Genomic DNA, 25367 nt, shown 5'->3' with positions numbered 1-25367 from the left:
TATTATAGCAACATATAAAACAAATATAACTTTGTGTCCCAAAGCATACTATATATTATAATTAATTGTGTTATTCAGCTCTCTAAATTTTGAGGGAATCATTTATGTAACTCTTGAAATTTGTTGACCTTCTTTATAAAGATGTGGATTTAAAATGTACATACACTTTTTTTTGTTAAGAGCACATAAATTTTCATTGTCCTGACCTTATTCATAACTTTAGTCTTTTCATACATTCTCAGTGAGTTAACCAAGCTCAAAGCCTTTTGTTACTAAAATAGCCAGGAGTTTTATTTGTCCATAGCAACCTCCTCAAAAGGAAGAATTTTAAATGAATAACATCTAATAGATAACCAATAGGTGTTGCTTTTTTATTTTTTTTACCTAATTCCTTTTGCCTTTATAGCAAAAAGAATTCACCTGCCAGCCAACCCCTAAAGATTGACAACACCCTTGAAGCAGTTCCTTTAAAAGCACTTTAGACTCTCTCCCACCTCCTGAAATCCTTACTTCATCATTTAGTCTCCCTACCTCCTGATTGCCTCCTTCACATCAATATTAAAACTTGCAGACATTTCCATTGTGTTAGGGAAAAAATTACTTTCCAGTTACTGTCCTGTCTCTTCTCTTTTATAAACAAATTTTTCTACTTCTTTTCCTCTTTCTCATCTCCCACTCACTCCTTGGTTGACTATAATTTGGCTTCTATCCCTTCTACTTTCCTGAACTGTTCTTGTTCAACTAGTAACTGTATCATTCTTGCTAGATTCATTGGGCCTTTGGGCCACTATATTTCTTGTTCCCTCTTCTTTTGGAAATACTGACTTTCTTTGGCTTCTGGGGCATCACATTCCCCTGATTTTCCTCCTGCCTCCATCCATCTTTATGGACCCTTCTTTCTGTGCTGTGTCTGTAGACATTGGGTTCCTCAGGATTTGTTCTAGGCCCTTGTCTCTTCTCAATCTCACCCAATGTCCTAAAGTAACACCCAAAACACATGAAAGAAAAGATACACCCTACCTGTATCAGAGACTCACAATGATATTGATTCTCACATTGACAAGACACTCTTGGAACCCACCTGCCTGGCCCTCACACAATTCTCAGCCATGACTTCTGTTTCAGGTATGATCGGAACAAGCTATCCCTAAAGGAGATCACGAATGTACAGTATGTTTCCTGTATGAACCCCACAGCTGGAAGCTTCACCATCAACCCACGGCTTCAGGTAAGGGAGGAGCAAGCCATGGTCGCTGGATCTTAAATACTGTATTGTCACGGCTAGTGCCACCTTCTTATAAATAATAATTGGCCCTTCTCCTGTCTAGTCTTTCAAAGTAGCTAATCACACAAGATACTGGCTTGCATTTCTAGAGACACAGAGTTATTCCTGGGCCGAGAGTCATGAAGTCATTAGAGGTGGAATGTGTCAGAGTTCATCTGATTCTACTTGTTTATCCTTCACTTCTCCTATGACCCCATGCTACCATCTTGGCCGAAGATCCAAAGCCCATTTTTTTTCCCCAGTCATTTTAAGTTCAGCCTAAGTTTGAGTTTAGTGTGAGAAGTATGAGAATGTAGACTTTAGAACAGGGGTTCTAAACCTTTTTTGTTCCACGGACCCCTTTGTCAGTCAGGTGAAAACTATGGATACCTTACCAAGTCCACACTATACTGTATATTATTTAATTATATATCACACCCACACCAACAGGTCCCCACAAGAATAATGTGTTGGTTTTTTTAATTTCAATTCAAGCTCATGAACCCCTTGTTAAGAACCCCTACCTTAAGAGAATTCTTCATTATTTTATCTGAACTCAGAAGAAGTGCTTTTTGTACCAATAGAAAGAATGTCTTTGGGGTAATGGAAACGTTTTGGTAATGGATGATGGGAACACAACATTGCAAATATAATTAACACTACTGAATTGTATACTAAAGAGTGATTAAAATGGAAACTGCTCTGTTGCATATATGCTACCACAATAAAAAAGTTTTTAAAAGAAAAGGATTTCTGACTCATGGCCTTGTCCACGTGCCTTCGTTTCCTTGCGCAGCGTCACTTTAGTGTGTTTGTACTCTCCTTTCCTGGAGCGGACGCGCTGGCCTCCATCTACAGCACCATCTTGACTCAGCATCTAAAACTTGGAAACTTCCCAGCATCACTGCAGAAATCCATCCCCCAGCTTATCAGTCTGGCTCTTACCTTCCACCAGAGAATTGCCACCACATTCCTACCCACGGCAATCAAGTTCCACTACTTCTTCAATCTCAGAGATTTTGCCAACATTTTCCAGGTGAGTCCATCTGCTTTGAGACACCTTATGATACTTAACAGTGATCCAGATCCTCCCATGCTTAATAACATGATAGTTAATGCCACTTTCTCAGGCAAATGCACAGTTCCCCAGAGTCATGAATAGAAACAGGTAAACAGAGTGTTATGGACTCCACAAGGAGGGACTTCAATAAAATAGTCTGCCAACTATTAATAGATTATTTCTCAGTAAGCAGAATGTATATCTGAGTGGTTTCCTTTGGGCTGAAGAAGTCTCCACATCTTAGACAGAATGGAAAATTGAGGATTTGAGCATGCCTAGGAAGGAAAATGGCACAAAAGAAAGAAAGAGCAAACTATTGCAGCCTCTTGTGGTACATCTGTTGTTCCTGAGATGAAAAAAAAAAAAAGTCTCCCAAACTATGCATGACATTTCTGCTATCTGAGGAAACCATATTGTAGCACTCCTAAAAAACTGTCTGCTGCTAGGACAGCCTCAGTCCTAAAAATCCCAGCTTCTTTTCAAGGCCAAATCTGCTTTCAGATCCTTCCAACTGCTCATTTGCACTAAGGCAGCTTGTCTTTGCCCTACACATCCAAGTATTTGACCACTCACTACCAAAACCTCCAGAAGGCAGTCCAGTTGAGGTCTGAGCTCAGGTCCTCTCTTCTCCTTGGGCAGGTTTAACATCCTCATTTAGTAGAGTCTATAACTCTCCTGTCCTGGACAAGATTTTTGCGGATACAATTTTTCAGAGACACTTTCCCCAAAGAGCACTGTGTCATTATTGAGGGGAGGATGCCTTTTACGCCAAGAACACCCCTAGGGAAGTCTGCAAGTGAAGTAATCAAGGAGTAAGGACATGGCCCCCTGTGGATTAGATATAGTTGGAATTAATGATTTAGACACCGTCTGTGCAGGTTGGACTCTGCGGAGCCTCAGAGCAGCAAAGAGCCAAGACCCTGTGGACATAGGGTCAGCATGTTCCAGCCAAGACTCATGGTTCCAAGGAGCAAAACCTACCAGAAATAAGTTCAACAGAACCTAAACCTAAACGTGGAACCACTGAGGCCCACAGTATTGTAAAATCCTATGAACACATCAGAGCTGCCTCAGGATATCACTGTAGCTCTCAAACATTAACTCATTTGAAAATGAGGAAACAGAGACCCACAGAGACTATGCAGATTTGCCTAAGAGCACATGGCCAGCCAGTGAAGGAACTGGAGCTAGAATCCAGGTTTTCTGGTTCCTGGCCTAGTTCCCTGTCTACCACATCTTTCTGTCCCCACTCATCTATATATCTCATGAACCAACAAAGCATTTGATGGTTGATGCCACAAGAGAGACTCAGCTCTAAGCTGGATGCCTCAGGCCTGGACAATGGCCAAGTTCGTGCTCACCCATTATTAGCTCCCATATATTGCACATTAATTGAAAAGACTTTGGATAGCACAGATAAACCTTAGGTAAAGAAGATTTTTATCATGTAACCCTTCTCCTAAATCTCACTGCAACACTGGGGGATGGGAGTAGGGTGTTGCCATCAGCACTTTGAAAATATAAAAAGTAGCTTAAGTAATTTGATCAAATTCATGTTGCTCATAAGTGGCAGAACTAAAGGAGAAAAGTCTTTTAAGCCCCTATTACCAGTAACAACCCAATGTGGACAGGTATCCTACCTAGACAGACACACTTTGGCACCTGTACAAGCTAAAATTTAATACTCATAACAACTCCCAATTTCATGGATGCTCAGAGAAGTTACCAGCTAGAATGTCTTGGAGGTAGAAATATACCAATAGTGTAAGTTGAATCATAAACAGCCCAACCTGTTAGAAGCAGAGAGAGATGGGTGGGTTTGGTAAGAGATGAGACTAGGAAGATAATTTAAGACCAGAGTGGGCCCTAGTAAAGAGTCTGATTTTAGTCTGTAATAATAGTTAGTGTTTACTGAGCACCATACTAAGCCCTTGACATCTAGTTAATACAATAACCCTATAAGATAAATGCTTATCATCTTCAATTTATAGGCTAGAACTGAGCCACAGACAAATCAAGTACCTCTACCAGGTACTTGGTACCTAACTGATAAGCAGCAGCATTTGAGGTTCAAAACTAGAAACTCCAGCCCTAGAGTCCCCATTGCGTGGGTAATTAGGGGAGACAGAGGCTTCCTGAGGAAGGAGTGTTTTGTTCCAACTTTTTTGGGGCAGTGTCAAAGAAGAACCAGAGATGGGAGATAGTGGAGCAGGAACTCCTGTTCCCCCTGGCCTGTTTCTTTGCCTGACTAATAAGCCCCTATGTTCTGAATCCCATCAAGGCCTCTTTGCAGTCCCCTAGCTGTCAGCAGCATGCCACAAGGATTAGAGTCTTTATTCCGCCTCTAGAGCAGCCTGCCTCCATCAGCCAACACTACAGAGTCTCCAAGACAGCCTCTCACCCTCTGGCTTCTGGCGGGGAATTTCAAGCTCATAACTTGACCACCACCCCACATATACCCTGCCTTCCTCCTGCCTCACTCCTGCCCTGCAAGTTTCTCTAAATGCCTGATGGAAAAGATTAATGCCCACTAGGAGACAGACTGCCTAGCAAACACTGTTGTTTTCCTCCACCCAGCTTGATCCAAGTGTCAGTAATTCAGATCATCTCTGCACTTTCCTCACTTTGTCCCAATCAGAACAGAACTGAATAGTGCTTTGAGCAGCAGGTATCATTAACAAACTGGTCCCATCTCAGTACCCCACATAACTATCTAGCATGGTGCAAAGTTTGAATTCACCACGTTCATATGAACTCAGCCCTTAGTTATCAATCAGCTTGAGTATTTGGCTATACTGGGATGTATAAACTTCAGCTGATAGCTCATCTCACCGTGAAACCCAAAATCCTAAAAGGCAGGGGCCCTGGTAGCTGCTTTTTCCTGCCCCTTGCAGTTCATACACAGCTGATAACTAGCAAAGCTGACAATAAAAAGGCGGCTGAGACTCAACCATTGGTGGAACCCAAGAGGGATTTCTTTTTTTAAATAAACTTTAATGAAAGTATAGCATGCAAGTAGAAAAGTACACAAGTCATAAAGCTTCTAGATTGGTTAATTATCACAAAGTGATTATACCCATGTAGCCACAACTCATATCAAGATATAGAACATCCAGTTCCCAGAAGCTCCCCCTTTTGCTTCCTTCCATCCACCCTTTCCTACTCCTATCTGGATTTCTAACACTATCTGTTAACTGCTGTGTGGATTTCTAACACCATAAATAATTTTGGCCTATTTTTAAAATTTCATATAAACAGAATCATGAAGTAATTCTTTTGAATCTGGCTCTTTTACTCAATATTATGTTTCTGTCAATTATTTGATCATATTTGTAAAAAAAAAATCCTATTTCTTTCTTTCCAATTCTTACATCTTTTCAGTTATTTTTCTTGTCCTGTTGTACTGGCAATTGTAGCCAGTTAGTGGTGAAACTGGCATCTTCATTGTACTAAATTTTAGGGGGAAAGCTTTTAATAATTTGTAGTTAAGTGTGTTGACTACTATAGATTTTTGTGGGTGCCCTTTATCAGATTAAGAAAATTTCCTTTTTAATCATGAATATGGATTGAAATGTATCGAATGATTTTTCATCATCTATTGAAATAATGATGTAATTTTCTCCTTTATTCTGGTACCATGATAAATTACATTGGTTATTTTTGAATCTTAAATCAACCTTGCATTTCCAGAATCAACCCTACTTGGTTGTGACACTTCAACCTTTTTATATTTGCTGAATTCCACTTGCTAATTATCATATATAATTTTTGCATCTTCAATCATTATTTTCCTTTCTTCTAGTATTCTAAGACTTCATAAAATGCACAGAGAAGTGTTCCCTCTTTTCCTATCTTCTGGAAGATTTTGTAAAAGATTATATTGTACCTTCCTGTAATGTTGGAAGAATTTGCTGGTAAAGCCAGTGGGGTGTTCCTGGTGGAAAGTTTTAAATTATGAATTCAATTTCTTTAATGCACATAAGACTTTTCAGATTTTCTTTTTTCATGTATCAGTTATTTTAAGGTGTCCATATAATCAAAGATTTATAATTTATTGACATAAAATTATTTATAATATCCTCTTATTACCTGTTAAATATCTTTTGAATCTGACATTATGTTCTCTTTTTATTCTGGATTGTAGCAGTTTGATATTATTGATGAATTCCAAAAAGAAATATTGGATTATGTTTGTAAACTGATTTTTTCCTCAGGGCATATTAGATTATATTGGATTCAGAGGTTTCCTTGAGTAAGTAATCAGGTAAACCTCTTGTGCCAGTTAGGGCGTTGAGTCCCCACCCCTTGGTGGATAGGGACTCCCAGATAAAAGACATGGCAAAGGACAGAGTTGGAGAGCCCTTAATGTTGGAGTTTTGATGTTGGAGTTTGATGCTAAAGCCTTAAGCTGGAGCCCCCGTAAATAAGCTAACAGAGGAAACAGAAGCAAGTCCCAGGAAGAGAGAAACCCAGGAAGCCTGAACCCTCATAGACGTCGGCAGCCTCCTGCTCCAACATGTGAAAACAGACTTTGGTGAGGGAAGTAACTTATATGTATGGCCTGATGTTTGTAAGCTTCCACCCCAAATAATTACCCTTTATAAAAACCAACCAATTTCTGGTATTTTGAATCAGCACCCCTGTGGCTGACTAATACATGGATCTTGGTTTTATGGGCCTTTCCTCTTTTTCTGTTCTATCAGTCTTACTAGGGATTATCAGAGAACCTGAAAAGTATACCAATATTATGCATTTGATGTCTGATTTTTGTATTATTAATATTTGCTCTTATCTTCATAATAGTTTTCTTCCTACTTACTTTGGATGTGGGGTTAGTTTTTCTTCTCTAACTTTATACTGGCTATTTAGGTCATTAATTGTCAGCATTTATTTTCTTCTACCACATTGATTTTTCTTGTTAAAGAATTATTTACCATTTTTAAGTGTACAATTCAGTGTCATTAATTACATTTACAATATTGTATTAATATTGATGGTGCTACCATCACCACCATCTATTACCAAATCTCTTTCATTACCCGAACAGAAATCCTGAATCTACTAAACATTTGTATTTAATGTTATTTTATATAACAATATATTTGAGATTAATTCTGCATTATACTATTAGGTTTCAATATTCTTCACCTATTCTGTTTCCTTTTCTCTGATTTCTGTATTATGTATTTTTCATGCGTTTATTTTCTCCCTCTTTTTAGTATGCTAAAAATCCTTTTACTGTTCATCTATTAGTTACCAAATACACTATTTTATCTTATAAATTATTACTCTTACCAATTTCCGTACAATGCAAGGATCTTAAACAATTTACCCCTCCCAAAGTTTTGTGCTATTATTTATTTTAATTTAATATATATTTAAACGCCACAATACACTTTTTATTTTTGTTTTAGTCATAATTTATTTATATTTATCCATATACTTACCCTTTCCAATGCTCTTTCTTCTTACCATATTTCTCTTCTTCCAATTAGAATCATTTTCTTCTGCCTGAAAAACTCCTTTGAGAATTTACTTTGGTTCATATCTGCTGTTGAAGAATCTCTCATATTTTATTATTTTACTGAAAATTTATTTATTTTTTGAGAGGGTATTAGAATTCTAGATTAGCAGCTTTTTTCTTCACATGTTTAAAGCATCTTTCCATTATCCTCTGGTTTCCATTGTTTCTATTGAGAAATTATCTGCCAATTTTATTGTTGCTTAAGTTTCCATGTATTTTTTCCCTTTGCCTGCTTTTAAGATTTATTCTTTGTCTTTGATATTTGAAATTTTCTCTGTGATTCCTAAGGTATTTAAATAGGTGGGTTTTTTTATATTTATACTGCTTAGTATTTGTAGCAATCTGACTTGGTGTCTTTTTTTTTTCCCTCCAGTTTTGGAGCAATTACAGCCAGTATCTCTGCAAATATTGATTCTGCTTCTCTCTCTTCTTCTGGTACTCCAGTATGTATATGTGAGACTTTTTCCCTGTGTTTCATATATGTCTAATGGTCTTTATTTTCCATCCTTTTTTTCTTATCTGTAATACAGTATGGATATTTTCTACTTATCTCTCTTCCTGTTCACTAATCCTCTCTCCAGCAGTGGTTATTCTGATGTTAACACCATTTATTTCAGTTACTGCCATTTTTAGTTTAAGAATTTCCATTTCATTTAATTTTGTTGTACAAATAAGTCTTTATTCATTCATTATATTATACCTGGGAAAAGAGGGGAAAGAGAAAGGGTCAGAATGTGTTACAAAATGTTAGCAAAAGAGCCAGGAAGTACCCAGTACAAAATGAACCATCAAATAAACATATCCCAGTGATGGGGTCACCATATCCCACGGGAGTCAGTCTCTTGCAATTCATGAATGAGGGGAAAGAATTAGGGAAAGAACAGACAGGCACATGCTTTCCTACCCTCCTTTCATCCCCATAAATTCAAGACTCCACACAAAGCTTTGGTTTCTAGCAGTAAACATGGAGTGACATTCTTCTGTCTGCTATTAAACAATCTGGTGGCCACTTTGACATAAGTTTCTTGCACCTGCATAAAAGTTCCTGAGTGATTTGGGCATAACATTCATCTTCCCTTTCTTGATCTCTCACCCCACTTTCTACCTGGAAGCCAACCCTCCTCATTATTTCTCTCTATCCTAAGAATTATGATTAAGCAGATTTGGTCAATCCAGATCTTTTGGCTTGAGTCATGTCAAGGAGTAGTCTTTACTCAGAAGGTTGGGAATGAGGAATGGGGTATTCCTAGATTCTTCAGGTTTTTTGTGCAGATCATTGAAGAATTGTGGAGTACTCCCAGAATTAATGTATGGAGGGTTGGGGAGAGGGATTTGGAGAGGGACAATAGGATAAGTTTTCAGGACAGAAGATCTAGTCCAAAATAGGAAATAGGGGGCACAAAGGAAAGGATGGTTCAAGATTCCTGCTTCAAGAGGGGACCCCAAGTGTATGTTTCAGGTGCTTTTGCCTGGTGTAGAGTCAAAGATGCTTTGGCTATTTTTCTTTCAACACAAAAAGAAGTTTGTAAACAATAAAATCCCCCAAAGAACACAGAGAAAGACCAACTCATATTTACACCAACTAGGCCACCTAGCAATCGTCAAACCAGCAACTCGTGAAGTTCTACAAAGCCCAGACAAATATAATAACTAGTTGGGGGCAGCATTTGGTGGAGATAAGAACCCAGGATCAGATACATATCATCCAATGCATTCTATTGCATTTGTCCCATTTCAACACAGGAGGTAGGTTTGCAATGATCCCACAGTATGTAAATGAAACCCCCTTTATCCTTTAGCTACCATAACACTAATTACTACTGTAGCAGGGTAGGACATTGACTCTGGATACCACAAAGTAGCCTTCGCTTATGGTCTTTCTGGAAGCCAAGCAGGAAAAGTCCAGATTTTTGAAACCTTAAGGATTTTAGTCTGCTTCATATATCCATCCTTGGACACATATACCCATTTAATAACAAGCCTAGCCTAATTCAGTGAAGGATGAACCTGGTGTGCCCAGGAAGTCCCATGCCCTAGGATGAAGTAGTTGAGGACAGGAATCCCTTATTACGTATATAGATAACTCTCATCTTCCTTTCTTGACCTGTAACCTGGCCCAGCCTCTCCAAACCTCTCTGCACCACGTTCCTATTTAGACTAATTTCCAATCTTCTAGTAGGAGATCAAGTCACACAGCAACCCAATTAAAAACCTAGTCTCCCATGAAACACTTTCCAGGTGGAGGGATTTCAAGAGGACACTATTGCAGAAAAGCCAGCTTTAATTGGAAAAAAAAAAAATGAGGTAGTTCAAAAAGTTGTTCTTGGTGGTGATAAAGCAACAACAACAAAGACGTATTCTTGCTGCCAACTTATCCCTGAGATTGTTCATGTACCTGAGAATACAGCACAGTAATAAGGGCCTTAGATTAAAATATACAAAAATACAATACCAGAATGTTTATATTAAGGAAAAAAGTTTTAAAATGCACAAGATATGTCATTTGCACACAGCTAGTGTTGTTGGCCTCTTGGAGATCATGGGACCTAATGTGTAATTATGCAAGGGAGCAAATAAATAAAATTGTATTGGCCCATTGTGGGGTAAGAGTGAGCTTAGGAGCAGTAGGTCTGCAGCTGTCCCAACCACACCTTTTTTTTTTTTTTTTTTTTTGCTGTTGTAACTTTTATTAAGAAGTAAACCAAAAAAAAAAAAAAAAACACAGATTCCTGGTGCCACTGATAAGGATAGAAGCAGTCATAGAAGAACACCCAGCAAATGGACACAGAAAGCAGACAACTGGGATTGGGGGGAAGGAGAGAAATAAATAAAAATAAATACATAAATAAAATCTTTAAAAAAAAGAAGTAAGCAAAATGAACAGACACACAGAGCTAGAGCCTGGAAGACAGGTTTACAGGAGTCAGAAATGGAGTAGAGGGTGGTGGACTGGTGGTCATATGGGCAAAATCTATGATAAGAAAAACAAAGAAAAAAAGAGAAAAATAAATCTACCGTGAGGTGGAAGGGTGTAGTTGTGCAGTGGATGAGTGCTGTGCTGTGATACAGTTCCAACCACACCTTTTGTCTGTCATCACAACCTTCTGCTTGTTACAATTCCCAGCACCCTGTCCCCAGAGTGGGTTATAAGACAAGACATGGTAAAACCCTGCCCTAGCCCAGAGATTCCCTCCCATAGAATGTAGGAGCTCCTGGGTTTGGTCCATCAATCTGCTCTCATACTTAATCTTTTCACTCTGGCATGAGAAATATTTTAATAAATCTTTCTTTCAAAGGAAAACAACTTCCCTCTCCAGGTCACAGTCAAAAAGCTGGAGATTCTAGGGTTATTTTGTGCAGGCTTTCGAGGTATTTCCCTGAAAGCCCTCCTTGCATTTGGATAGAGCATGGTTGGAGTTCCTTTGCCTCATCCCTTCCCCGACCAAGATGGAAGAGAGGATGATGCTATGGCCCCCAGTCTGAGATATATGGCAATGCCAGCTGCCCCCTACCTACCGTATCCCACTTCTCCATGCTGCCAATTGATGCCTGCTTTTGGAATGTCCTGATCACAGAAGAATTGCCCCCACCCACTGTGGCTCAATTCTGGGCCTCTGGGAGCAGAACTGTGGATCTCTTCTTCTTCCTCCCAAAAGAAGGAGGGCTTTTCCTGGGAACTGGGGGCCTGTTGAACTTTCAGTGGATGAGGCCACCATGATGCTCTGGCAGAAGTGGCACTTTGTAGGCTGGGGTGGCAGCCTGCATTCCTTGACATGATGGTGTAGACCTTCACAGTTGTAGCGCCTGTCTCCTTTTGGTCTGCACTTCTGCATGTTCTTCCCCTTTGGCTGCCTCTCACTCCCAGTACAGAACACCCACCAGGTCCAGTGACACGGATAGATTCCAGGCCCTTGGCAGACTTGTTAAAGGTGAACTCCACTGCCTCACCCTCCTTCAGGCTCCAGAAGCCTCCATGTGCAGCTTACCTTGATGCACAAAAATGTCCACTGGGGGATCAGTGTAACCCCAGCTCAGGCAGTCTTGGGCAGGAAGCTGAACCCCATGCGCATGTTGAACCCCTTACTGATACCAGCACCGTGCAGCAGCTGAGGCCCCTCTGCCTCCTGGGCCACATTCTCCTGTGCCTCTGCTACGGCCTTGGTACAGCCACCTCCAAACTCCTGGTTGGACACAGAGCCCATGGCCATCACCTGAGCCCGCAGACCCACGCCCCTGGTTAGGCAGCTGCTGGCCCCAGAGAAGTCCATTTCATTCGTTTTTAAAGTTTCCAGTCCTTTGTTGAAATTCTTTACCTTATCACCTAGTTTCTTGGTCATGTGAATCATAACTTTTGTTAAAGTTTGTGTCTGCTAATTCTAATATCTAGATCTTCTATGGGTCCTTTCCTATAAGTTTTTTTTTTTTTTTCCTCCTTGGTTTTGGTCATTTGAGATTATCTCTTGGAATTCCCAGTAATTTTTGTTTGCTTGCCAGATATTGTGAGATTTTTAATGTGAGTGTCTAGTTGATAGTATTTTCCTTCAGAGATTACATACTTTTGCTTATGGCAATCAGTTACCACAGATTAAAGCAATTGAAGCTAGGCTTCAGTTTTTTGAAGGACCAGATGATTTCTGGTTCACCAATACTCCTAGGGCATAACTCTTTGGGGGTCCTTTGGTGTTTTTAGTTATGACCCTCATTATTAGTAATCCAAGAACCCCAATTTCAAACACTCAGTTTCATAAGATGAGAAAATTTGCTAAGTATCATAACCTCTCACTTGTCTGTCTTTTCAGCTTCTAGGACTTTAAACCATTGCTTATGAATTGGCAGTTTACTCAAAAGCAAAAATGGTGCTGAATTTTGGGTTCATCTTCTTTTCTTTAAGATTGTAACCTCTCAAGTCCTCACTACCTTGGTTACACTTTAATGTCTCTAAAATGACAAGGCTTTAACATTTTTCCTAACTTTTTCAGTTGATCTCAGGGGATTGGTCTCTGATTAGCTATTTTTCCATTACAAAATGCAGAAAGCTGGATGGAGGTTCTCAACTAGTTTTAGCAATTGAGGGATTTAATATTAGTCCTTTAATTCTTTCAATAATCATGCATTGAGAATCTACTATATGCCAGGCACCCTGCTAGATAATAGAAATATAATGAAAAATAAACCATATTTGAAATGGATACTCTCAACTTCCCTGCCATTGAGACATTCACCATGAACTATAAGAAGCAAACTTATACAATGAAAAATAATTTTAGGAGCTATTAAGTCCTCTCTAACAGATTTATATAAAAAGGTCTTTGTGGAGGTACATCAGAGGGAATGGTGTTGTACAGGATGTTCAAGGTAAATATAATAACTATAACAAACTAAGCAAAACTCATATATGCCCAAGGCATGGAGGCACAGAAAGTATGCAGGGTCAGAAAATAATTTGAATTTTGTATAACTATAATCTAGGTTTCATTGGAAGTAGGTAAGAGTGATCCTGAGGAAGCAGATTTGGAACTATATTATTACTAGATCTTTATACCATGCTGATGAATATGGGATTATTCTGTCCATAATAAGAAACCATTGAGAGAAGTGGACTTGGCCCAATGGATAGGGCATCTGCCTACCACATGGGAGGTCCACAGTTCAAACCCTGGACCTCCTTGACCCATGTGAAGCTGGCCCATGCGCAGTGCTGATGCGCGCAAGGAGTGCCATGCCACGCAGGGGTATCCCCCGCATAGTGGAGCCATTCACACAAGGAGAGCCACCCAGCACAAAAGAAAGTGCAGCCTGCTCAAGAATGGCACTGCACACACAGAGAGCTGACACAACAAGATGACGCAACAAAAAGAAACAGATGCCCGGTGTCGCTGATAAGGATAGAAGCAGTCACAGAAGAACACACAGCGAATGGACACAGAGAGCAGACAACTGGGGGTGGGGGGTGGGGGTGAGTAATAAGTAAATAAATCTTAAAAAAAAAAACCATTGAATGACCCCTTTTCCCCTATGATAAGAAGGAAAGCTAAAAGGACAAACACATAAATAGATGAGTTTGAAGTTAGAGGAGTTGGCTGAGGTTGTTGAGGGTTTTTAATCTTAGTGGTCCCCATTTTTCAGTGAGATAGAGGTTTGGGACATAGGCTAAAAGTAACAAAGAGGGTTAACGGAGAAATTTGAGAATAATGGTAAATGTTTAGAGCAATAATTGTAACATATGGGAATAAACTAGAGATGAATAAATGGATTGCTGATGTACAAAGGTCAGCTATACCCATTCCAACCTCTTGGTCATAGTTCTGGTTTGACAAAAACAGTTGTCAGGGAGCAGATGTAGCTCATATACAAGGTCCTGGGCTCAATCCCCAGTATCTCCTAAAAAAAATGGTCATCTAAACCAGTTTTCAAAATGGCCCTTATGGAATTGAAATAGAGAAGCTACCTCTCCCACACTGTGGTGATTTGCAGTGTATGATTAAAATTCCAGGCTCTAAGTTCAAACAGATCTGGACTTAAAACCTTAGAGTTTTGAAATAAGACCACTGACTATATGACATTGAACATGTCCCTTTTTTTCTTAATCTCAATCTCTACATTATACAAAATAGATATAATAAAAATTACCTTGTAGGATCATCAGGAGGAATAAATGAGGTTGGTTGGGTAAAGTATCCATTCCATTGCCTATCACATTGCTGGTTTAAATGAATTGTTATCTGTTGTGGTTTTGAATTGTTGTTATTGTTATTTCTTGTCTGTTTTCCTTGAAGGGCATTCTCTTCTCCTCAGTGGAATGTATAAAGTCCTCACAGGACCTAGTAAAGCTCTATCTGCATGAATCAAATCGGATTTATAGAGATAAGATGGTGGAAGAAAAGGACTTTGATCTTTTTGATAAAATCCAGACAGAAGTGGTCAAGAAAATTTTTGATGTGAGTATTGCACTGTGGTTTTTTATATTTGAAAAATAATGATATGCAGATGATCACCCAAATAGTAAAATTGAGCCCATAAATTGAATAAAAGTCAGAGATGAGGTAATGAAAGAAAAATCTATCATTTTTCTCAGGAGAAAAATGCTGGGACAGGAATAGGCACAAATTAATTATGGGCTCTAAGTATTGAGAAGGTCCATACAGGTCATTCTGATCCAATGCCCCATGTGATACTGAGTACCCACAGTAGCATTCCTCAGATTGGCCATCCCATATAAAGCTCCAAGGCCCCACTTGGGAACTGCTGATTACTGAAAATTTGGAACATTTGGAACAATTATAAAGACTGGAAATTTATTCAAATAATGTCCTAACATTTATTTCCTTGTCCACTGATTCTAGTTCTGCTTATCAAACTTTCAAATATTTAGACCATTTATCTTGTCCTTCCTGAGTTTTTGCTTCTCCAGGCTAAACAGCTTCAGCCCTTTTAGCCATTTCTCACATGACTTGGCTTTAAGCCCAGCCATCACCTCTATTTCTCAGTTCCCCTCTCTGAAACTATGATGCCTGACATTTACCACAACAACTCAACTGGGGTCTAACCAAAAGCGAAACCATCCTTCCCCCCATTTCTTACATACTGTAGTTTCCAAATATGTGTTCTGTTGAGCAGTTGTCCTACAAGACACTCCTTGGAAAGAAAGGATATGTAATGAAATAGGTTGAGAAAATACTTCAAACTCTATCTCTTTCTTGGAGATTTACAGTGCGTTTAGCACATTAAAGGCTTTAGAATCTTGAATAACCCCGATTAACATATCATTTCCCAAATATATTGGACCCTAAATCTTTTTTCCCTTCATGAAACCTATTGGTAATTTGAAGAACGAATGGTCCATGGAATATGCCTTTGGAAGCAGTAGCATATTAATAACAGTTCAATATTGTATTACATTTCTTAGCATCAGAATTACCCCACAACTAACACTGACCTCCCCCCAATTTAGCAAAGCCCGATATTTTCTACACATGTTCCTTGAATCTCATCTCTTGAACTTAAAAATAGCTGAACCTTGTATTTGAATACACATTGCCCTTGTCCTCATCTCATTATATTTGGCCCCTTTTTTTTCCCTGATGAGATCCTGAGTCTACCTCTGAAGATATTTGCAGTCCTTCTCTACTTATGCAATGGCCTTTGGGATGTTTGAAGAGCATTTCAAGTAACTTATTTCAGTGTGTTGTTCACCAGTCACCAAGCATCCTGAATTCTTCCATTCTTTCCATCATTTTTCATGTGGCCTGGTTCAGAAATCTCATGTCTCAGATGTCCTTCTCTGATCATTGTAGAAATTGCCAATTTATGTCTTCATTGTAAGATCTGCAAATGAGACTTGATTGTGATCATAAGTTGGTCTGAGCTATCACTTTCGGATAACAGTATTTGAAATTCCTGTGTGGGTCTGTATACTGAGAATACATTCTTTTGATTATAGACTTAGATATAATTAACACTGCCATTCTCCTTCCCCAAAAGCATTTGAAATGCCAGCCTGAAGGACCCTCAGCAGCACCAAATCTTAATATTGCTATCATGGAAAACCTGTCAAATTTCCACCAAAGAATTCATACAATTCTGTTTCCATCATTAAAAGCTTAAACTTATCGATTCATTTCCTTATATGATACAGCATCACTATTTTTAAAAAATCTTTGATTCACTATGTGGGTTAGTTTTCTCGCTCCCTTCTACCCAGCATGGCTCTGATCATAAAACCAGAACTGTGTTATTTTGTTCATCAAAGAATGTTTGTAGATCAGGATTTTCAGAACTGTGCGTTAGCTCTTCTTCATCTAGATCATCAGTATAAATCATTTGTCATCAGAACTAATTCCAGTATGTTAACCCATATTCAGACTGGATAAATATATTCTCACATTACTTTCCCACATGTTTCTAAGCTAGCAATAATAGCTCTCCTGCACTGTATTTGCATCTTTTTTTTAAAGATTTATTTATTTATTTATTTCTCTCCCCTCCCCCCAGCCCACCCCGGTTGTCTGTTTTCTGTGGCCACCCTCTGCGTCCTCCCTGTCCACCTCTGCTCTCGCCAGCAGGATGGGAATCTGTGCTTCCTCCTGTTGCATCATCTTGTGTCAGCTCTCATGCGCGGCACCATTCCTGGGCAGGCTGCACCCTCCCTCGCGCCGGGCAGCAATTCCCACGGGGTGCACTCCTTGCGCATGGGGCAGGGCACTCCCCACGCACATCAGCACCAGGCATGGGCCAACCCCACACAAGTCAAGGAGGCCTGGGGCCTGAACCCCGGACCCCCCACGTGGTAGACGGATGCCCTAACCACTGGGCCAAGTCTGCCACCTGTATTTGCATCTTAACCAAATGTCAGGGCAGATGGCCCCTCTTTGGAAATGGTGTTTATGTGTGATGAATCTGGACTCAGATGGGATCTCCCTTCATAAGACTTTCATGCTAATGTGCTGGAGGTGCAGTTAATGTTGGGGTTTAAGATATATTTAGGGGATTTGAATCTCTGGACTGACAATGTGATAGCCAGGTCCTGAGCCTCAACAGACTCCAGCACCTACAATCTGATCTATTGGACTTACCACACTCAGCTAAGATGGAGTTGAAGAAGGACAACCACCACACCATGAAGCCTAGAGTGATTACAACTGAAAATGGGAGGATTGCATCCAGCATCCATGTGGAATCTGAGCCTCCTCTTGACATAGAGGTGCAATGGACACAACCAATCCAATGTCCACATAGAAGAGGTGGCATTGGATTGGGAAAAGTGGACATGGTGGACGATGGGTATGGGGAAAGGCAGGAAGAGATGAGAGGTGGAGGCGTCTTTGGGACATGGAGCTGCCCTGGATGGTGCTTCAGAGGTAATCACCGGACATTGTAAATCCTCACAGGGCCCACTGGATGGAATGGAGGAGAGTATGGGCCATGATGTGGACCATTGTCTATGAGGTGCAGAGGTGCCCAAAGATGTACTTACCAAATCCAATGGATGTGTCATGATGATGGGAACGAGTGTTGTTGGGGGGGGGAGAGGGGGGGGCGGGGGGGGTGGGGTTGAATGGGACCTCACATATATATTTTTAATGTAATATTATTACAAAGTCAATAAAAAATAAAATAAAATAAAAGACACCATTTAAAAAAGTTAAAAAAAAAAAAAAAGAATTTTTTGTGGCCCAGAAACCATCTGCAAAATATAACAACACTCTGATATTTAAATATTTATTACCCTTTCTTCTTATAACCAGGTAGTAGTCCCAGTTTTCCTATAAATGTTATTGTATTCCCCACATTGATGAATCTTGTCCCACGGGTTTACAAGGCTAAGCCTGTGATGACTTATGCCCTAGTCAACGTCCCTACTGATGAATAGCATGCTAATCACCTCTTTCCCAGGTGGGTCTTTTAGCCTGAGTAATAAGGAGAAAGGAATGATAAGCGGGGTCAACTGCTCATGCTGTTTTTTGGACTTATCTCCTCTATAATCTTTCTCTTCTTCCTCCTCCTTCTCCTCCTCCTCCTCCTCCTCTTTTCTTTTTTTGGACTTACCTCCTTTATAATATTTCTTCTTCTTCCTCTTTTTTAAAAATATTTTTTTATTTATTTTTAAAAGATACATAGATCACAAAAAATGTTACATTTAAAAATACGGTGGGTTCCCATTTGGCCCACTCCCCACACCCCCCACTTTTCCCACATCAACAACTTCTTTCATTAGTGTGGTACATTCATTGCAATTGATGAATATATTTTGGAGCACTGCTACATAGCATGGATTATAGTTTACATTATAGCTTACAGTCTCTGCCAGTCCATTATATATCCTGCATCTGTTCCTGCAATATCATTCAGGACAATTCCAAGACCCGAAAATGCCCCCATATCACATCTCCTTTTCCCTCTCTCTCTTTCTTCAGCTACTCCCATGGCCACTGTCTCCACATCAGTGATATAATTTCTTCCATTGCTAGAGTCACAATAATTCTATAGTAGAATACCAGTAATCTAATTCATATTTTATTCCTCTATCCCGAAACCCCTGGGGTGGCAATGCCCACTCCACCTCTCAGTTGAGAGGGGGTTTCAGTCCCACACAGTTGGTACATGCCTGTAGCTGTAGACTCTCTTGATCCTTGGTGCGGTGGTTGTCCATCACAACCACCTATCAGCTGAGACATAGACTCTGTATTTTTTTTAAGTTAATTGTATTATACAAGGTATTTATGACACATGGTGAGTATTGTACTGTGGGCAAGATTTGACATACAATATGACTGAATTCTTATGGACGTTTTATAAAAAAGGTGTTCTACTGTAAATGTTTTCAGATGACCAATATTCCCATAGATGAACCAGCCACCTAAGGATGGCTGGTGGCACATTCTTCAGAAACCAAGTCCTCTGGACTGAAGCCTGTGAAGTTAGGGACTGGCAGCTTATACTGTGCAAACACAGGAAAAAGGAAGGGATGTTTTGTGATAATGCTGTGAGATTGGGGAGCAGGACCTGCTGAAATGGATATGAATTTATAACCAAGAGATCAGATTTTCAGGAAATACTAAAGGGTGTGCTAGAGCCTGAAAAGAAAAGCAGGAGAGAGAGGTCTAGAAGAGAGTCTAGAAATGACGATTAGATCAATAAAAGTAACTAAAAGTGTTAAAAGAGTGGTGAAAATAAAATATGACAGATAAAACTAAAATAGTCAGGAATAAACTTAACCAATGATGTAAAGCACTTGTATTCAGAAAACTGCAACTCAATGTTAAAAGAAATCAAAAAAGGCCTAAATCACTGGAAGAACATTCCATGTTCATGGATTGGAAGACTAAATATCATTAAGATGTCAGTTCTACTCAAATTGATGTACAGATTCAATGCAATCCCAATAAAAAGTCCACCAGCATTTTTTTAATTGACAAAACAATTATCAAATTTATTTGGAATGGTAGGTAGTCCTGAATAGCCAGAAACATCTTAAAAAGGAAAAGTGAATGCCCTCTCTAGATTTTAAATCATATTACCTAGCTGTCATGGTATAAACAGTATGGTACTGGCATAAAGACAGACACATAGACCAATGGAACCAAATTTATGGTTCAGAAACAGACCCTCACATATGTGGTCAAGTGATTTTTGACTACCCTGTCAAACCCACACAGCTCGGGAAGAACAGTCCATTCAACATATGGTGCTGAAAGAACTAGATATCCATAGCCAAAAGAAGGAAAAAGGACCTCTATCTCACACCTTATCCAAAAATTAACTCAAAATGGATCAAAAACCTAAAAATAAAAGCAGGAACCATAAAACTTCTAGAAGGAACTGTAGGAAAGTATCTTCAAGACCTGGTGGTAGATCATGGATTCTTAAAGGAGATGAGAGGAGGACTGAGATGGACTACTGATTGTTAATGTATGTAGCAGTTTTGATTAGCTTTACTGTAAAAGGGTGGAAACGTGTAAAGTGGATGGTAACACATAGTAACAGCTAGTTTATAAATGGGGATGTGACTGAAAGTGGTAGTCTAGGTATGTAAATGCCAATTAACAGAATGCTAGAGAATATTCTAGGAACAGAATAGCACGGTAAACCAAGAGGTGGATGAGAATTTTGGTTGATGGTACAGATGCAAGCATGTCCTTTGTGAGCTAGAGCAAATATACATTGCTATTGCATGGTGGTGGGAATGTGGGGAAGCATGGGAAATATACAACTAGAGTGACCTATGGACTGTGGTTAGCAGTAATAATATAATATTCTTGCATCTATGCCAAAGATGTACTGTGTTGATATTGGGGCAGTATGGAAAATATGTGCCAAATGTGCACTGCGGACATGGTAATAATCTGATGATATTATATTATTTGTAACAAATATTCCACCACAAAGTGGTGTGTTGATAGGGGGGTGCTGTTGGGAATTCTGCACATGTGCATGATTGTTTTATAAGTTTACAACTTCTGTCATAAAAAATATATTTAAAAAATAATAATAGGTGGATTAGTACTATAATTAGTAGTAAGATTTTGACAATATTTTTTCATAATTTGTAACAAACATCTCACAACAATGCAGTATTGGTGGAAGGTTGATGTATGGGACCCCTGTATAATGTTATGCTTGTTTGCTTTGTAAGTTCACAACTTTTACTATACACTTATTGTTTCTGTATGTTCATACAGAAATGATATAAATATAATAATAATAAGAGGGCTGGGGGAAATTACTTTCATTAGTAGTAATATTTTGACAATCCTCTTTAATCATTAAAAAGGTTTAACAACAATGCAAGGTATTAATGGTAGGGTGAGGTGTGAGAGTCCTGTATGATGTTATATATGTTTGTTTTATAACAAACACAACTATTACTGTACACTTATTGTTTATGTATGTTTGTGTATGAGTGATATACTTCAATTAATTTTTTTAAAGTTAAAAAAAAAAGTAAATCTTGTGTCCCCACTCTGTGTGGAACTAGAATTGGGAGTCACTAAGGAAGGCCCTTTTCCCTATGTCTCATTGCCAGGATATTGAAGAGACTGTGGAGGAGACCCGAAACCTGAACATGTACTGCCACTTTGCAAATGGTATTGGTGAGCCCAAGTACATGCCTGTGCAATCATGGGAACTTTTGACCCAAACGCTGGTGGAAGCCTTGGAGAACCACAACGAAGTCAACACAGTGATGGACTTGGTTCTCTTTGAGGATGCCATGCGCCATATGTAAGTGTGATTTTCTTCTTGATTTTCCTTCATGGCTTCTGCTTCTGAACTTCAGGGATCTTATTTGGGTATTTAAGGAAACTTTCAAAAAGCCAATAAAGCAGCTACTGCTTTAGCCATGAATGTCAAGATGGCTGATGGCAAAGCAGCAGGTGCAACACTGGACCTAGGAGCAGCAGAGTATTATATGTAATAGAACTGGCTTTATTTCCATTTCTGTCACTTACTACCCTGGACATGATCACAGAGGCATCAAGGAAAGATTTATGATGATAAAAAAAGAGGCAGCGGAAGAACTCAGGACCTCCAACCCTACCCTGTGCTAGTCCCAGGGGCAATTTTTAAATAATGAGGTTGATGGGGCCTTTTCCTTTGTTTTTTAAATTGAGGTGACATTCACATAACATAAAATTAACCATATTAAAGTGAACAATATAGTGGCTCAACTGATAGAGTGTCCATCTACCATATGGAGGGTCCAGGGTTCAATCCCCAGGGTGTCCTTACCTGTGTGGTACATAGAAGGGCATAGAAGGGGAAAGTGCCCTCCTTACCCTCGTACCCTAATGACACATTTAAACCTTTTCTTCTTTACCCTTCACATACTCCAGGGGTTTGTTTTATTTTGTTTTAAACCCCAGTTCTTTTGAAGCATGAGTAATCAGACACGCCTACCCATTACAGAGGTCCTGTTGGTAGTGGCCTTTGCTGGCACCCAGTACTCCCCAACATTTACCAATGAACCTTAGTTCTTGGGCCATTTTTCTCTCCTCAGCCATGCCTCTTGTCATTCCTGGCGTCTAATACCTGCCTAGTCTCTCAGTTCCTTGGCCTCTCATTAGCTGCATGATCTTTTTCTTCCACCCCATATCAGCCAACTCACTCACATGTTCCTACTCTAAAACTTTCATCATCAATAATGAACCCACCTCCTAAATCTCACCTTCAAACATCTTACTTATTGACTAGGACCCCCTACCATTCTACTCACTCCAGTTTTCTTAAACTTCATCAAGACTCCATTTATTGATCCAACCATTTTCAAAATCTTTTTGTCCCCCACCCCAAACATGTTTTTACTGTCCTCCTTTACCACCATACACTCCATCATCTCAGTGAAGCTCCCCTAACACTCTGTAAATGTATCCATGTGACAAATCACCACTCTAATTAAACTTCACAAACATTTCATTCCACATCAGCCCCTAAGCACCTGAGCCTTGCTGAAAAAAAATCCCTACCAAGTTGACTGGATTTGCTTCATATTTATAGCCACAAATCTCAAATGGACCCTCAACATTGATAGAAGTCCTTTCCTTCACTACCTTGGGCAGTTTGCTCTTTTCCCCTTCCTATAATGACACATCTCTCTTTTCCCCTTTCTTTAACTTCCAATGCTAGTCCCCTCTCTTTATTCCCAGTGCATGAGCAAAATTTTTTCCCTGAGATAATGAAAGCCAACAGAAGAGAACTCACCTCTCCCTGCCATCAAACCTGTCAGCCTATCTCCATCCTACCCATATCCCACCCACAATCCTGTCTTCCTTCCTATTTAGATTAATGAACCATCCCTGTTTCTATATCCACATGTACACTGAACCTCATCTCCTCTAACCTTTTCAGTGATTTTACTTCTTTCTGCAATTATTCCCCACCACGTCCCTCTTTGTTTCTCTCTTTTATCTCATCTCCGCTCCCCCATCTATCATTGGTTTCTGTATCATTTGTATCATCATACAAACATGCCATATTATCATTTATTATAAATAAACTATTCCTTGATCTTAATATCCTTTTCAATATACTCTCCTAATTTCTCTGCTCCTTTTCACAACAGAATTTATCAAAAGCATTATCTATACTTGTCTACATTTCCCCACCTCTCACTTTCTCCTCATCCCACTTCTTAACACTTCAACAAAGCAGCTCCTATCAAAGTCATAGTAAACCAACTCTTGCTAAAGTCCATTGTCAATGCTATGCCTTTACATTACCTTACTTGGCCCTCCTGCTACATTTGTCATGATTAAACACTATTTGTATACATGTATTTATTCTTCTATCTATCCACTCATCCATCCATCCATCCATTCATTCAACAAATATTTATTGATTAAACAATCTTAGTATGATTGCAAGGATTTTTGTTTTGTTCACTGCTAGATCCCCAATAATTAGGACAGTGTCTGGGACATAGCCGGTGCTCAATGAAAATTCTTAGTATGCCATATGGAATTAACAAGAGGGAAGAGAGAGTGCTGGGCATGATTGCAGTTTTAAGTAGGGTATTCAGGAAGGCCTCACTGAGAAGGTAGCCTTTGATATTACATGAGAGCTACACTTACATAGACCTCACCATCAACTCATTTAGTCTTCATAACAAAGACTATTATTATAAGGCAAGGTCTCTTACTATCCTTATGTTATAAATGAGGAAACAGACCTAGAGAGATGAGGGAAATTGCCTAAGGTCACACATCTCATCAATAGAAACGTAAAAGCTGTACTCATGCAGTCTGACTCTGAAGTCTGTACTGTTGACCATCACATTATGGTGCTAATCCATGTGTTTTTTTATCTCCCCTAATCCAAGATATGATCCTTGAGCAGGAAGACTGTCTTACCACTGAACCCCAGTACCTTGGGCAATACCTGGTACACAGTAGGTGTTCAGTAAGTAAGGGGTTTAACAATGTCTGTTGACTAACCTTGGGAAGCTTCAATAGGTATTTGAAGTGCTATCAGAGCCTGTGTCATAGTCTTAAAATTGTCTCAGTGGAAGTAAATCTTTGTCCTTTTAGGGACAAAGCTTAGAGAATAGCAAATGATTCAGTCAGTGTGGTTTCCAACATAGATGATCAGATTGATACTGTTTTTAGGAAAAAATAAAGGCTGAATATGAAAAACAGCTTTTCTCCTGAAACTTCTTAAAGAGACTGAAATTCATTTGGCAAAGCCAAAATAACTGGAATACTGAACTGCCTTGAAGGGGGCAATTCTGAAGAACTTCACTTGATGGAAATTTCCTATACATTTGTTTTAAAATAGCAATGTCCCATTACTTCACCCTTGTACTGCCCCTCCCTCCCTTCCTGGAGATTTCTTAGACAACTTTCTAAGAAGGAAGAACATGATCACATACTTATAAATACTTTCTTTCACAGAGGTAACCACAATCATTTAATGTTTTCAGACACAGAGGCTTAAGGATCTTATATGAGTGAGTACATGAATATCTGTGAAAGAAACAGCTTAGATGTGTTTCATCCATGCTCTTCATTCTCCTTTCTTTAAATGCTGTTGATACCTATGGCCAGATGCCTGAATTCTCTTCTTATACCAGAAAAAGGAAAGCAAAACATATACAAGTGAGAAACTAATAACCTAAGAGGATCCAAAGTTTCCATAGCCTCTCATTGCCTCACATGTTGTCCAAAAGATTCTACCTTCTGAGGTACAGAATAGGCTAAGGCAGAGCAGAGAAGGAAGGACTCTGCAGCCTCTTTCTAGGCACCCACACAACAGAGAGGCCAAGCTGAGAGGCTGGTTCACACAATGTGGTAAGACTCATGCTCATTCTTGATTTTATTGTCCTGCTGTTTATTCTTGCGGTTTGATTTCTTAGCATTTTCTTTTGTTTGATTCCATTACCTCTTTCCTGGCTTTGCTGCTCTCTCTTTCTGCTGTTCATCTGTTCCTGTTCTGAGCCCAGTAATGCAGCACTGTGCAGTGGTTAAGGGTGTGGATTCAGAGTATAGGGTTGGACCCAAGTTCAAATCCAGGTTCTGCCATAGATCAGC

General features: G+C 39.4%; 1 protein-coding gene and 1 pseudogene across 4 annotated transcripts in view; one reads left to right on the top strand and one right to left on the bottom strand.

The window, feature by feature from the left end:
* DNAH9 (dynein axonemal heavy chain 9) overlaps positions 1–25367 on the top strand; it is a 357462-nt gene that overhangs the window by 181211 nt on the left and 150884 nt on the right. For all 4 annotated transcript variants that reach the window (XR_011646782.1, XM_058283466.1, XM_058283464.1 and 1 more), the window contains 4 exons: positions 1126–1228; positions 2061–2300; positions 14625–14786; positions 21371–21567. Coding sequence is in view for 3 of the 4 variants with exons in the window: in XM_058283466.1 (XP_058139449.1) it covers positions 1126–1228; positions 2061–2300; positions 14625–14786; positions 21371–21567 (702 nt within the window). In the remaining variant the exon portion in view is untranslated. The remainder of the gene's footprint in view (positions 1–1125; positions 1229–2060; positions 2301–14624; positions 14787–21370; positions 21568–25367) is intronic.
* LOC101443124 (protein lin-28 homolog A pseudogene) lies at positions 11449–12050 on the bottom strand (annotated as a pseudogene).

This window comes from Dasypus novemcinctus, chromosome 21 (genome assembly GCF_030445035.2).
Source record: "Dasypus novemcinctus isolate mDasNov1 chromosome 21, mDasNov1.1.hap2, whole genome shotgun sequence".
Lineage (NCBI taxonomy): Eukaryota > Metazoa > Chordata > Mammalia > Cingulata > Dasypodidae > Dasypus > Dasypus novemcinctus.
This window is presented reverse-complemented; position numbering and strand designations above follow the sequence as displayed.